This window comes from Myxocyprinus asiaticus, chromosome 41 (genome assembly GCF_019703515.2).
Source record: "Myxocyprinus asiaticus isolate MX2 ecotype Aquarium Trade chromosome 41, UBuf_Myxa_2, whole genome shotgun sequence".
NCBI lineage: Eukaryota > Metazoa > Chordata > Actinopteri > Cypriniformes > Catostomidae > Myxocyprinus > Myxocyprinus asiaticus.
The window spans coordinates 35,424,329-35,440,662 of NC_059384.1; the positions used below are offsets into that span (position 1 = coordinate 35,424,329).

The 16,334-nt window shown below is 42.1% G+C and overlaps 1 protein-coding gene across 1 annotated transcript in view; it reads left to right on the forward strand.

Annotated features, from left to right (window-relative positions):
• Positions 1–16,334, forward strand: part of LOC127432009 (receptor-type tyrosine-protein phosphatase H-like) — a 48,602-nt gene that overhangs the window by 12,764 nt on the left and 19,504 nt on the right. The window contains exons 3-5 of the mRNA XM_051682738.1: positions 6,743–7,015; positions 7,437–7,715; positions 15,669–15,935. Of these exons, the coding sequence (XP_051538698.1) occupies positions 6,743–7,015; positions 7,437–7,715; positions 15,669–15,935 (819 nt within the window). The remainder of the gene's footprint in view (positions 1–6,742; positions 7,016–7,436; positions 7,716–15,668; positions 15,936–16,334) is intronic.

Consider the following 16,334-nt stretch of genomic DNA (forward strand, 5'->3'; position numbering starts at 1 on the left):
TCTGAGGATTCGGTCCATGAGACACTCAAATGTAGCCGGGGCTCCAAACAAACCAAACAGAAAATTTTCACAGGAAATTGGTGTCAAGGGGATCTGCCAATAACCCTTTGTCAAATCAGTGTTGAATAAAATCGAGCAGGCCCAACTGATCTAGCAACTCATCAATGCGAGGCATTGGGAATGCATCAAATTTAGACACTGCATTGACTTTTCTATAATCCACACAGAACCGTACAAACCCGTCACTCTTAGGAACTAGAACAACCGGGCTGGACCAATCACTGTGGGATTCCTCTATTACCCCCATATCGAGCATTGCATCCAATTCTTCCCGGACAATTTTCTTTTTGTGCTCGGGCAATTGGTAGGGATGGCTACGTACCACCACCCCCGGGTCGGTCTCGATGTGGTGCTGTATGAGGTTTCATACGACCCGGTAGAGGGGAAAACACATCTGCAAACTCCTTTTGCAACTTGGCAACCTCTGCGAGTTGATACGGTGAGAGGTGGTCTCTGCAAGTGACCGGGGTGAAATTATTGTGTTTTGTATTCACCTCTGGCCCGAGCTCCGCCCTCTCCGGGATTACCATAGCCAACGTCACAGGGACCGCCTCCCTCCACAATTTCAGGAGGTTGAGGTGATATATTTGACGTGCGCCCCCTCTATCGGTTCCCTTTACCTCATAATCAAGATCCCCACTCGTCGTGTGACCTCAAAGGGTCCTTGCCACTTGGTGAGTAATTTGGAGCTCTATGTGGGAAGTAATCCGAGTACCTTATCACCCGGTGCAAATTCCCGCAGCCGAGTTCCCCTGTCATACAGTCGGCTCTGTCGTTCTTGAGCTTGGAGCAAATTCTCCTGTGTTAGTTGCCCCAAAGTGTGGAGTGTTAAGAATTTCATTCTTACTGTTTGAAGGTCCCTCCTCCCAAACTTCGCATATAACATCAGGCACGCTGCGCGGGCGCCGCCCATACAGCAGCTTGAATGGGGAAAACCCAGTGGAGGCTTGCGGGACCTCTCGTACTGCGAATAACAGGGGATCGAGGCATTTGTCCCAGTTTCTAGCATCCTCATGCACGAACTTACAAATCATATTTTTAAGGGTTTTATTAAATCGCTTCACCAGGCCATCTGTTTGTGAATGGTAAACGCTGGTGCGGATTGATTTAATGCCCAATAATTCGTAAAGCTCACATAGTGTCCGTGACATAAAAGTTGTGCCCTGATCGGTGAGGATTTCTTTCGGAATCCCCACCTGGGACATTATTTTGAAGAGTGCCTCTGCAACAATGCATGCTGAGATGTTGCGCAAAGGCACTGCTTCCAGATATCGCATTGCATAGTCCACTAGGACCAATGCAAAGCAATGTCCACATGCTGACCACTCTAATGGCCCGACGAGGTCCATTCCAATTCTCTCGAAGGGGACCTCGATCAGCGGAAGAGGGCGCAATGGCACTTTTGGGGTGGCCAGTGGATTCACCAGCTGGCAATCACAGCATGCCGCACACCACCTGCGGACATCACCGCCAATGCCCGGCCAATAAAAACGGGCTATTAGGCGGTTCGGTGTTTTTCTTTCCCTAGATGACCCGCCATGGGATTATAATGAGCCACCTGGAACACCATTTCACAACGGCTCCGCAGTATTTAGAGCTGTGTTGTATCTTCCTTTGTTTGAGCATCCTGCGTCACTCTATACAACCACTCATTTATAATTGCGAAATAAAGATATGAAAGGGCGACATTCGGCTGGAGTTGTTGACCATCGATCACTCTCACTCGGTCAAAGGCGTGCTTGAGGGTTTCATCTCGCGACTGCTCCAAAGGGAAATCCCCTTCTGGAAATTCCCTGAGGACGGGAAGGGCTGCGGCCTCTCCCCCCTCACGTCATCCTGACGTGGAACAGACAAAGACGGCCCTGGCTCTACCTCCCCTGCCAGAGCACCGCACATTTCACATCTCATTGCTTTAGTGCAGGACCCATCTGCCCATATTCCCTTTAATACATTTCTAAATTCAGGCCAATTAGTCCCCAATATCAACGGATGGGTGAGGCGGAAACTGACCGCGGAAACTGACCGCGGCCTCCACTCCACTCCACTTAATCACAAGGGTCACCACAGGGTAGTTGTGAATATCCCCATGCACACACTTCACCCTCACCGTTTTAGCTGTGCCCAAAGCCTCATGTTGAACCAAGCGTTGGTGGATGGTGGTTTGATTACAACCCATATCCACCAATGCTTGGTGAGTACCCCCCTTGACACTTACCAGTATCCGGTACGCTCCGGCTCGATCAGGGGCAGCCTGCGGAGTGTTGGGGATCCGGACCACCGTTCTCAGCTCCATCACAGGGCATTGATCCCAGAAGTGTCCCGGATCCCCGCAACTCCAGCAGACCGGCCTAGGCACCACGCCTGCACCTGCATCGGCGGACACTTCCACCTGAGGGGGAGAGTGGCGGGGCACTGTCGCTGCTGTGGGCGATGCAACACCCCGCACGCGGGGAACTGGCTTCAGTGGTGGGACTCCTCGCCTCCGCGGGGCAGGAACGGGCTCTGGGGAGAGAGCAGAGTGAGAGAGAAGAGGGGAGGGGGAAGAGAACGGGGAAAACACAGGGGGAGGGGAGAGAGAGTGGGAGGGCTCTTCAGCCCTCTGGTACACCGTCATACGGTCCTCCGCCAATCGAACAGCCTCCTCTAGCGACGCTGGGTGGCGGCACTGGACCCATTCTGCCGTTCCTCACGGTAGCCGATGGACGAGCTGCTCTAGTACCACCTGATCGATTATTCCCTTGACGTCGCGATCCCCCACCAGCAGCCATCTCCGGCAGATGTCTCGGAGCCGTTGGGTGAAGGCAAATGGGCGGCTGGTCGTCTCCAACTTCATTGACCGGAAGAGCTGGCGATGCTGCTCCGGACTGCGGCCAACCCGCTACAGGATGGTCTTCTTCAGGTCCTCATAAGCCAGGAGGTTTGCCGCCCGCAGATGTTGTGCTGCGAGCTGGGTTTCCCGGACAGCAACGGGAGGAGCATGGCCGCCCACTGATCACGCGGCCAGCTCCATATCTCAGTGGTCCGCTCGAATAAGTCGAGGAAGGCATTATGTATGATATAACCCCTTTGAATACTTATCTCTCACTCTCTCTCTTCCTCAGTTCCTTCGAATGTTGAGAGTGTTGCAGTAATTGCTCGAATAGAGTTTGAGTTAACTTCACAATGGGCTTACAAATCAACAACAGCAATTACACTTATGTGCTGAAATTCAGCAATGGAACAGACACTGGATCACAAATCAGTAGATCTGAAACTGATGCTGTATTTACACGTACAGTCTCAAATCTGTCTGCTGGGACTCTATACTCCTTTACTCTCAACACTGTGTTTGAAGGAATGAGCAGCAGTGGATTTAACTTCTCCAGTGTAACTGATGAGTTTGACTGACCCCTTATTTAAAATAACTTTTGATTTATGCTTTTGATGTCTGAAACATTCCATGTTCACAATAAATGCTGTAGAGAAAATACTGGCAGCTAACAACAATATAAATTCCCTTCACATAAGAAATAAAACATATTGATTGGTGAGTCAGTAAATTGAATTGTAAATTATTATGGAAGTATTTTATGACAAATGTCTGTAAAATAATAAGCATGCTGAACTGCACTAACTGAAAAATAAACTCATTGCAGTAACAGTGCTTGCATTTTTTGGGGATGCAGTTTCATATGGTTGTATATTTAAGCTCTGAATATTTCAAATGTAAAACATTTTGCACAGAATTTCATAATTAAAAATTCAGTAATAAATATTCACCTTCCAAAATTCAGTTCCAAAAAATTACGTTTTTGTAAGATTTCATCTTTATTATTCAACAGGTAATATTCGGTCCATTATTTTTCACTTTGCAATTTCAGTGGTGAAAATTTGGTAGGAAATTCAACTTTGTACATCCTGGCATTGCAGGAAAAAGAGTAGGGTGCCAAGGCACAATCTTCACTCTCTGCTACTTGGCTTCACCACTAGGTGGTGTATTCGGGTGTTGATGAAGACCAGTGCCCTGTCCCAAATGGCACACTAAGCCATTGTGGTCTTCCTCTGAGTGCAGACTTTGGTGACCTAAGCGAGTGCAGACCAATGGGGCGCTAGCCAGCAAGTCCATGAGGGGGCATAAGTGGTAAAAGTGTGCATTTGGTACAGACTTCAAGACTTCAATCAGATGACAATTTTTTTTTACATTATGTTTTTATATACATGCAGTTTTACAAATTATTATTTGAAAAAGTCATGGCATTGATAGATAGGTTAAAGGAACACACTTTAACTCTTGAATATTTGTTTTTATTAAATAATTTCAAGCAATACACTGAAAACAAAGCATTAGATAATTTAACATAGAAACTCTGAAAAACAAAGCGCATGTACAACTACAGCAACAAAACCCCGTTAGAGAACAAATAACATAATTCAGACACATGGATGGTTACAGGCAGTTGCTTAGAATACAGTAAAATGTACAGAAAGAACATAATGCCATATATTCACAAATAGTTATAAAATACACACATCCACACTTCTGCAGCTATAAATATCACCGTTAGACCAAATGTTGCTATATCAATCAATATAAGCAATCTCACAAGCTACAGTCATATACATTAAATTATTCTGTCCTCTCTTGATATTTTAGAGACTCACAATAATTCTAAAATCCTCTTTGAAACAACAATAGCAAAGGTTTAATATTAGGTTACTTTTATGAACGTAAAACTTCTTCAAGAAAAACTATTTAATAAAAACTGATTAGGAGAAATTCCATATCTCTGGAAAACTGAATAAAACAATGTTCTGAACCAGTTTAACACATCAGACTTATTGACTATAGCATACTATATACACATGATAAGCAAGTGATCTGTCACTGACAATCAGGAAAAAACGATTACTGAAATCAATGTTTAATCCAAAATTGATCATCACCTCATCCACCATGTTTTTTTTCCATGTGATTGGTCCAGAGGCTCATTAGTGGAGTTTGCACTGATGCAGGCTCAGCCGAAGGGTGCATTGAGGGTGCAAAGGGGGCGCTTGTGAGCACTCCTCAGAGTGCTAAAATGTCAAATGGGACACTGTTGAATGGGACGTCTTGTGGACTTCGCTGGAATGTGCACATGAAGGCCACGAGACCACAAGTCCACATCAAGTTTACCATTTGGGACAGGGCCCAAGGGCAAAAGGGAGAGGTCCTTACCAAATAAACCTTTATTACAATTTGTATAATGTCATTTGGCTCTGATTAGTAGGGTTATCAAAGTTCCACCTGCATTGTTGTCAGCAGAGGGTAGTCAATTTTTATAAATCAGTTGAGCTGTAAGTTGGGCTTTCACTACTGTAGGAACGCTGAAGTGACTGAAGAAATGTTAACAGCAAGATGGTATAAAACTGTGCATTTCTTGTCTATTACCACCTTCTGCTACTTACAGAAATAAGCACAGTTTGAATAGCAAAATATGTGGGAGAGCAAAAACCTTATTATGATTACAATACAATATGTGGCACTTGAATGTATACAGTTTACACAATGACATTAAACTAGACATGGATTGAAGAGAAAATGTTTAATAACATTTACGTCTCAAAAGGTTACATCAGATGGTTACAATTTTGGTGAAACAGTTATAAATTGGATATATGAAATATGTAGATGAAACCAGTATGCATACTACCTGAGTGAAGAAGACCAAAAGATAGAAAGAGAGAGAAAGGGTAGATAGAGATGCCAATGAAAGCTGGAGTCTGGCCTGGTGGCCTGTAACCCAGCTGCATTTATTAACAAAAGTTGGCAGTCTGAGTTTGAATGTATTGGTCCTCATCTGATTTGAATGTAATGTAAAAAAATAAATATGAAAAAAAAAAAAAAAAAAGTCATGGTGTCTAAAACTGCATTATGCTTACAATACAGAAGGAAGATTATGCTACAACAATGAAAACAATAACATTTAAAATAAAAGTTGATGTAAACTAGTCTCTTCAGACTTGAGTTGTGTACATGAATCATTAGACTGAATAGCTCATCATTTTTCCTTATAAACCAGAAACACTTTTAAAGTGATGTCAAACTAAAGAAATTATTTTATTGTTTATTTTCAAGTTAGTTTAATTGATTTATCAAAAATGGCAATTGTCCAGGTCCTCTCCCTGTTGCTCTTGATCTTCATCAACACCCTATTGCACCACCTAGTGGTGAAAAAAGAAGCAGCAAGTGAAGATTGTGCATCGACACTCTACAGTTTTCCTGCAATTCCAGGATGTACAAGGTTGAATTTCAAAGGGAAATATAATGGACCTAATATTACATGTTGAATAACAAAGATGAAATCTTAAAAAATAAATAAATAAACAAAATTTGGAACTGAATTTTGGAAGGTGAATATTCATTACTGAATTTGTAATGATGAAATTTTGAGCAAAATGTTTTTAATTGAAATATTCACAGCTTAAATATACAACAATATGAAATTGCATCCCCCAAAAATTCAAGCACTGTTAATGCAATGCATTTATTTTTCAATTAGTGCAGTTCAGCGTGCTTTTTATTTTTAAAGACATTTGTCATTAAAATACTTCCATAACTTCCTGTCAACAGTTTCTCAATAGGGTCCAAGTTAAAGGTGTCTGTTATCATTAAACATTGTTGGTAAATTAGCATGTTGTATGTGTATGTTTCTCTCTTCCTCAGTTCCCTCGAATGTTGAGAGTGTTGCAGTAATTGCTCGAACAGAGTTTGAGTTAACTTTACAATGGGCTAAAGTCAACAACAACAGCAATTACACTTATGTGCTGAAATTCAGCAATGGAACAGACACTGGATCACAAATCAGTAGATCTGAAACTGATGCTGTAGAGACACATACAGTCTCAAATCTGTCTGCTGGGACTCTATACTCCTTTACTCTCTACACTGTGTTTGAAGGAGAGAGGAGCAGTGGATTTAACTTCTCCAGTGTAACTGGTGAGTATCAGTACAACATTATGTACAGCCAGAACTCCCAAGTAACCACATATCAAGTTCTCCATTGATTCAAACTTTAAATCTTTCTTCAAACTGTTAAAGTATTCTGACTAAATAAGGCCTGTATTTAAACTTCAAAGTAACCTTGAAACTGTTGTAAATGTTCGGACAAGACTATGTCAAGCCAGCGTTCAAAGCTTGTCTTGATGAACTTTCACTTTTCTTGTTATAGTCTAAATCTGTAGAGACAAATCTGGCCATACAGTGACCTAAAATGAGAAAATTCAGACATTTACCATGCCTGACATTCAATGTATTGCCAAGCATTCTTACGTTGAGGTAGCATTTCTTCTAAAGATTTGGTATTGCAATTTGATCTGGTTTAACATTTATAATCTCACTATATTTTAATTTGTTTCAGTGCCGTCTAATGTCGACAGTGTGTCTGTGGTGCACTGCAATGACACCGACATGATCTTACAATGGGACATCGTGACAAACAGAGACAACAACACATACACCTATATACTGCAATACATAAATGAATCAAGGAACAAAAACAGAACTATCAGTCCAGATGAGAATTCTGTGATTATACTTCATATATCAAGTTTAATTCCTGCAACAAATTACAGCTTCACTCTGTACACACTGTTTGAGAATGTGACAAGTAATGGATACAACTTTAAAAACTCCACGAGTAAGTGTCTCTTATTCTTACATTGTTATTCTTATATTATATTATATTATATTATATTATATTATATTATATTACATTGACCACAGCAGGGTTGAACTAAATTCAGAATTTCATAACTGGCTTGGAACGGGTTAAAATTCCAAATTTCATTAGTCCAACACAAGTTTGGCAACTAATCCTAAATAATTATATCATTTATTTTGACTAATTATGCCTATAATTAATTTCTTTCTGAATGGATTTGTGCTGTCAAAACAATAAACACAGCCATAGTCATATACACTACCGGTCAAAAGTTTTGAAACTCTTATTCTTTATTATAATTTTTTTTTTTTCACATTTTAGAATAATAGTGAAGTCATCACAACTATGGAATAACATAAATGGAACTATGGGAATTATGTTGTGACTATAAAAATCCAAAATAAATCAAAACTGTGTTATATTTGAGCATCTTCAAAGTAGTCACCCTTTGTCTAGAATTTGCAGACATGTACTCTTGACATTTTCTCAACCAACTTCTTGAGGTATCACCCTGGGATGCTTTTTAAACAGTATTGAAGGAGTTCCCATCTATATTGGGCACTTATTGGCTGCTTTTCTTTATTATTTGGTCCAAGTCATCAATTTCAAAAATGTTTTTTTTTATTTATTTATTTTTTTTTTTAATTAAATTTTAGTTTTATAATGAAATAAATTAATATGGTGGTACAATTATATTTTTGTCTACAAAACTAATTTCAAACATTTAAGCATACGCCTTCAGATCAAAAGATTTTTAAAATCATGAGAAACATTTCAGTCAAGTGTTTCAAATCTTTTGACCGGTAGTGTACATTTTGCACTACAGCACCACAATATGCCCACCATATTGTTTTTAGACAACTTTATTATGTTTTCTTCTGCTTTGAAGAAGTAAATTAGTGCATTCTATAAAATAAAGTGTTCTTCCATCACGGCCCATAATAGAAGATATATATTTTTTTAATTATTAAATATATAGAAGTTAAATACAAATTGTAGGTGTCATTTAAAACATTATTTAATAATATTATCCAATGTGTCTGGTGTTACACAAATGTTGTGGGTATGATGTTTATGGGTAATTCATAATGACAAAATTATATGGATTATCAGGGCTGTCACGATTATGAAATTTGTCTGATGATCATCAAACAAATAATTGTGATTATGACGATTATTTGTCTGTTTTAGGGCTTTCACGATTATGACAATTAATTGTCATAAAAAAGGTCATACTTTTGCCTATGTGTGCTTCATAAACCTTAAGAAGCCATTTAAGGCTTTAAAAGCTTATGAATGGCACTAAAAATAGTATTTTAAATATCAAAATATTTCAAAATAGCCTACTTAAAATATCTGTCTCACTTTTTGGTCAGCTTTAGTCTTGGTCCATTTAGCATTTACACTGTTGGTGTTGGAACCAAGCCAACATGGATAGCTATTATATTATATTATATTATATTATATTATATTATATTATATTATATTATATTATGTATGCAACAGAAAAAATTTATATCCAAAATTCTTCAATTTCACACATTACTTTAAGGCTCTCCGATTAAAACCACAAGCCCTTATTTCACATGAAGAAAGACCTTTGAGAGATTCTGTGTTTCTTCATTCTATCATCTCCAAATAAGCTTCCTAAGATCTAAGATGGCGCCACGGGTGGCTGCCTCAGTGTGGAGCTCTCCACTTCTTTTGCTGTTTTTGTTGGTTTGTCCTGTGTTTAGTAATTTATTTCCGATCAGTTTTACCAGAGACAAGCTGCTGAATATTCAGCAGCACACGCCAGACAATCTTTTATGGGTTTTTGATTATTCGGACAATCTGTTGGACATTTTTGTCGGAAGAGCTGCAGTGCTGTACAAGCGAGCTAAAAGACGCAAATGTGGGACATGAGCCAGCATGCTGGTCAAGCCGCGCTGGCTTTCGAATTGTGCTGCCAAGCATCCATCTAGCGAATCTCCACTCTCTTCCTAACAAAATGGATTAATTACTTCTCCTTACCTGCAAAAATAAGGACCTTGCAAATTCTGCTGCATTGTGCTTCATGGAAACCATGGAAAAGTGAAGCCATTCCGGACAGCGCATTACATCTGCCAGGCTTCCAGCTGTTCAGAGTGGATCGCACCACAGAGTTACCGGGGAAAACGAGAGGCGGTGCAACATGTTTTTACGTCAACCAGTGTTGGTGTACAGATGTAACAACACCGAAGAAGATGTGCTGTCCTAATTTAGAGGCGCTCTTCATAAACTGTAAGTCTTTCTACTTGCCATGGCAGTTTTTCTTGTGTATTCTTGTGAGTGTCTATATCCCTCCACACGTGTGCGTGAATGCAGCGCTGCTGCAGCTGGCTGATCAGATCACAGAAACGGAGCAACAACACCCAGACTCACTTATTATTATTCTTGGAGATTTTAACAAGGCAAATCTCACATGTGAACTGCCCAAATACAGACAGCACATTATATGCCCCACCAGAGACAGAAATACACTGGATTATTGCTACACAACAATAAAGGATTCATATCGCTCTGTACCATGTGCAGCTTTAGGACTCTCTGATCACTGTCTGGTTCATCATCTTCCGACCTATAGGCAGAAACAAAAATCAGCTAAACCTATAGTAAAGTCTGTAAAAAGATGGACCAAAGAAGCAGAGCTGGAACTACAAGCCTGCTTTGACTGCACTGATTGGAGTGTTTTTGAAGCTGCAGCCACAGACCCGGACAAGCTCACAGATACTGTGACATCATATATCAATTTCTGTGAAGACATGTACATTCCTACTAGGAATTATTTAACATACAACAATGAAAAACCCTCTCCTGCTACTCAACATGCACTTAAGATCTGTGAAGAGGATGTGTGCTGGGTCTTCTGGAAACAGAAGACAAGAAACAGGGGCCAGATGGTATTTCACCCACTTGTCTAAAATCCTGTGCTGACCAGCTGGCCCCGATCTTCACACAGATCTTCAACAGATCACTGGAGCAGTGTGAAGTTCCCTGCTGCTTCAAGTGTTCCATAATCATCCACGTCCCAAAGAAGCCCAAGATCAAAGGACTTAATGACTACAGACCTGTTGTTCTGACGTCTGTGGTCATGAAGTCATTTGAGAGATTGGTGTTGGCCCACCTGAAGGACATCACTGAACCCTTTCTAGATCCCCTTCAATTTGCTTATAGAGCAAACAGGCCTGTGGATGAGCCAGTCAATATGGGGTTGCATTACATACTTCAACATCTAGACAGACCAGGGACTTATGCAAGGATACTATTTGTTGACTTCAGTTCAGCTTTTAACACCATCAACCCCACTCTCCTATGGACTAAATTAACCCAGCTCTCTGTTCCCAACTCTATCTGTCAGTGGATCACCAGCTTTCTGACAGACAGGCAGCAGCTAGTGAGAACAGGGAAATTCACCTCCAGCACAATCAGTGCTGTACAATCAGCACTGGTGCCCCCCAGGAATGTGTGCTCTCCCCAATACTCTTCTCCCTGTACACAAATGACTGCATCGCCATGAACCCCTCTGTCAAGCTCCTGAAGTTCACAGACAACACTACAGTCATCGGCCTCATTCAAGATGATGATGAGTCTGCATACAGAAGGGAGGTTGAACAGCTGGCCGTCTGGTGCTGTCAAAACAACCTGGAGCTGAACACGGTTAAAACAGTGGAGATGACAGTGGACTTTAGGAGAAATACCCCAACATTACCCCCACTCACCATTCTGAACAGCACTGTGGCAGCAGTGGAGTCGTTCAGATTCCTGGGCACTACCATCTCACAGGGCCTGAAGTGGGAGACCCACATAGACTCAATTTTGAAAAAGGCCCAGCAAAGGTTGTTCTTCCTTTGCCAGTTGAGGAAGTTCAACCTGCCACAGGCACTGCTGATACAGTTCTACTCCGCAGTCATTGTGTCTGTCCTTTGCACTTCTATGACTGTCTGGTTTGGTTCAGCTACCAGGTCAGACATCAGAAGACTTTAAAGGATAGTTCGGACTGCTGAGAGGATTATTGGTGCCCTCCTACCCACCCTGATAGAACTGTACACATCCAGAGTGAAGAAAAGGGCTGGTAAAATCACTCTTGACCCCATTCACCCAGCACACTTCCTCTTCGAACTGTTGCCGTTTGCCGGCGCCTTGTGTCTGAATGAGAGCAAATCCCTGCAGCCATGTTACTACGTACAGTATAGTGGAAAGCCTTCCCAAAAGAGTGGAAGCTGTTATTACAGCAAAGGGGGAAATTTATGCCAAAAGTTTTGAAATCAAATGTTCATCAAGCACACATGGTGTCCACAAACTTTTAGCCATATAGTGTATCTGTATATAAAATATTCTAACAACATTATTGTGATATTTTATATTTCTCTTTTTTATCTTTTATATCTTATTTTAAATTTTTTAATTTTTTATGTCACTACATGTAAATATGTTTAAATGTATATGTTTGTATAAATGTATATACTGTACATTGCATTCTCTTGCATTGGAAGCTTCTGTCACCATGACAAATTCTTTGTGTGTGTAAGATGCTTGGCAAGAAAGCTCATTCTGCTTCAGATTCAGATAAGCGGGCGTGACACAGGTTGTCATGGTCCTGCCATATTGTCAGGTTGGGTTTTTGTCTGACAGGACTGTGGCATCATCGTTCCCTATCTGTCTCGTGTTTCGTGTACATGTTCATTCTTTGTGTGAGTGCACGGGTCCGGTTGTTAGTGACTGCTGTGTGCGAGTTACCGCCGTGCGCTCTCCGGTGATGTTCCGGTAGCATCATCATTCCCTGTCTGTCTTATGTTTCCTGTCTGGGGCATGGTGTCTGGATCCAGACTTCCTGTCTGGTTCAGTTTTGGCCAGTGTCGGGATCCGGACACATGCTCCTGTGACACAACATCAGGGTTCGGGTGTGGAAAGGAGGAGACGGGGAGCAGTGACACGCTTCAGGACAGACTTTTATTGTCTTTGCCTTTGTGAACAGCGTATATACTTTTTTATGCTTTCACTCTGTACAATATTTCACTCTCAAAATAAACATAAACTTTGTCGCAATACTCAATAGATCAAAGCACTCAATATAAACACATGCCTTCTCTGGCATGTTTGGCTGCTTTTAAGGGCTCTCTCTGCCATCACTGTAACGAGAAACAGCTGTTAGAAATCATGCCAACCAGCCTGACAAGCCACACCACTCCCACTCTCCCACAAACAGACACACGACCATGCCCCCATCCCGACAGCTCCATGTTCTGTTTGTTTTGTTCCAAGCATGTTGACGTTTTTTCCCTCATGTGTTTCAGGTGCCGCTGACATGTGGAATCAGCGTTTCCATGGGAACCCTGATTGTTTCCATGGGAACGCTGTTCATGCCAACTTTCAGCTGGCGAGCGGCACCTGTTCCTTGTTTGTTTCTGCCTATTTTAATCCCCTCGTGTGTCATGTCCTTTGCTGGATTGTTGAATGTTGAATGTATTTAAGTGTAGTTCAGTGTTGACTGAATGTGTTAGTATTGTTTGGTGTTAAGTAACTAACCTCATTCTCTCTGCCTAGTTGGTCCTGTCTCATGTATCTGTTGATTGCCTACCTCTGCCTGCATGCCGGGTGTGTGGTTGCCTTCCAGTTTGCTATGTGTCAGCGGATCTTCCACGGAGGATACTTCATCTCTGTCCACGTGTCAGGAGTGTGGTTGCTTTCCAGTTTGCTGCGTGTCAGCAAAGCTTCAATAGAGGACTCCACAAATGTATCCTTGATATCCACAGCGACTATTCATTTTTATTGTAAATAAATCCTTTGAACTGTTCCTCTGCTCTTGGGTCTGTTTGTATCGTTATCGCTCATTACAGAACAATCCAGCCAAGTATGGACTCAATCGGAGGAATCCACTCTTCGCTCCGCCCTCTCTCAGCAGGGAGCCTTGCTGGTTAGATGCGGAGATTTGATCATGCTGACGTCAAATCTCCACATCTAACCTGGATTTGGAGTTGATCGCTTCACCTCTGTCGTGCAGCAGCTCCGACTATCTCCATATGCTGGCCCCTCTCAGGAAGCATTTTTTTCTGGCTCCAGCGGTTCCACGTGTTTCTGGATGCTCAGAGGCCTGTGTTCCCCCTCCAGCCCCGTATTCAGGTGAGGCTGGATCCTGTAGCGCATTCCTTTCACAAAGTTCCCTGTTCTTCACGTCACAGCCCTCTGCTTTCCCGTCAGAGAGAATGAAGGTGGCTTACGTTATCCTGCTCTTCACCGGAAGGGTCGCTGATTGGGGAACCACCATGTGGGACAATGGATGTCCTTGTTGCACGTCGTTCTTAGCATTCGCCACGGAGCTCTGCCTAGTGGTCGATCTGGCCCTGCTGCAGTATGATGAACCTACCACCGCCCGGAGCAGGTGGAGAAGGAGCCAGGCGCCTGCTCCTCAGTCGCTGACAGCATCCATAGCCATGGAGGCCGTTTCCCTGCCCCTGCCAGCGCCTACAGCCATGGTGGCCGTTTCCCTGCCATGGAGGTCGTTTCCCTGCCCCTGCCAGCACCCACAGCCATGGAAGCCATTCCCCTGCCACTGCCAGCACCCACAGCCAAGGAAGCTGTTCCCCTGCTGCCATGGAGGCCGTTGCACTGCCGCTGCCAGTGCCCACGACCACGGAGGTCGTTCCCTTGACACTGTCCATGCCTACGGCAATGGAGGCCATTTCCCCTTCCCTGCCAGTGCCCACGACCACAGAGGTCATTCCCTGGCCACTGTCTGTGCTCACAAAGCCACAGAAGCTGTTCTCCAGTTCATTTTGGTCAGTGTCAGGATCTGGACACATACTTCATGTTCTGTTTGTTTTGTTCCAAGCGTGTTGACGTTTTTTCCCTCATGTGTTTCAGGTGCCGCTGGCACGTGGAATCAGCATTTCCATGGAAACCCTGAATGTTTCCATGGGAACGCTGATCATGCCAGCTTTCAGCTGGCGAGCGGCACCTGTTCCTTGTTTGTTTCTGCCTATTTTAATCCCCTCATGTGTCATGTTCTTTGTTGGATTGTTGACTCTTGAATGTAGTTAAGTGTAGTTCAGTGTTGACTGAATGTTTCAGTATTGTTTGGCGTGAAGTAACTAACCTCACTCGCTCTGCTTAGTTGGTCCTGTCTCGTGTATCTGTTGGTTGCCCGCCTCTGCGCATGTGTCAGGTGTATGGTTGCCTTACAGTTTGCTGCATCAGCAGATCTTCCACGGAGCATACTTCATCTCTGCCCGCGTGTCGGGAGTGTGGATGCTTTCCAATTTGCTGCATGTCAGCTAAGCTTCAATAGAGGATTCCACGAATTTATCCTTGATATCCACAGTGACTATTCATATTTATTGTAAATAAATCCTTTGAACTGTTCCTCTGCTCTTGGGTCTGTTTGTCTCACTATCGCTTGTTACACAGGTCACCTCTGTGTCACTGCGTGTCTTTAACACTGTGAATGAACCCACAGCGACAAATACCTTTTGCCATTACACGATCGTTAAATTAAAGTGTAACTGGAGTGCTTTGCATGGATCGTGGAGAGTAGCATGAGCCACCACATGCAGAGTCTCCGTGGTGTCATTTACAGCGAGCCACGTGATAAGATGCGTGGATTGATGGTCTTAGAAGCGGAGGCAACTGAGACTTGTCATCCGCCACCATGAGGACCTACTAAGTAGTGGGAATTGGGCATTCCAAATTGGGAAAAAGGGGATTTGGATTAAAATTTTATATCCTGTTTGCTACCTCATTTCCAATTGAGGAGTTGAACTGGAATTTAAATTCTTAATTTTCATAAATTCTGAATAGTGTAAAGCCTTGTAATTTAGCACATATCATTGTTGTGATTAAAGCACTGCATGTGGTATTAATTACTACTAATTATTGTGAAAAATTAGTTAACTCTCTCTCTTTCTCTCTTAGCTCTATCTGAAGTAACTCAAGTGAGAGTGACAGATAGATCACAGAAACAGTTGATTATTGAATGGAATAAACTGAACTCAAACAACATCTATAACTACACCTTGAATCAAAATCATGGAGAGCTGATACATTTCATTGGATCGGAGCAGGGTGATGTGATTAGACATGAATTCTCATCTCTCACCCCAGGAACTGTCTACAACTTTACTCTCTTCACAGTGGTGAATAACGTAAAAAGCTCAGGATACAACTTTAAGAGTGTCACTAGTAAGTTTTAGTACTCTAATTTCACTGTTTAGAAAATATCTTTTTAGTTCTAGTATTATTACTTTCATGGCTGCCTGTCCATCTGACATACTTAGAAATGATTGGTGTGATTTTAAGTTTTTACACCCAAAATACTATATTTGTCCAAGTTGGAAGACTATTAGCAACAAAATTTTAAAACCTTTGTAAATGTCTGGAAAAATCAGAAATCCACAAAATAAATAAATAAATGTCTATTTTGAAATCAAGTCCTGAGCCCCTAAGACCCAAACCAATAACAGACCTTCTAAGAATGAGACCCAGACCAATAACAGACCTCCTTAGACCCAGGCCAATACCAGACCACCTAAGACCCAGAACAATACCAGACCTCCTAAGACCCAAACCAATAACAGAATA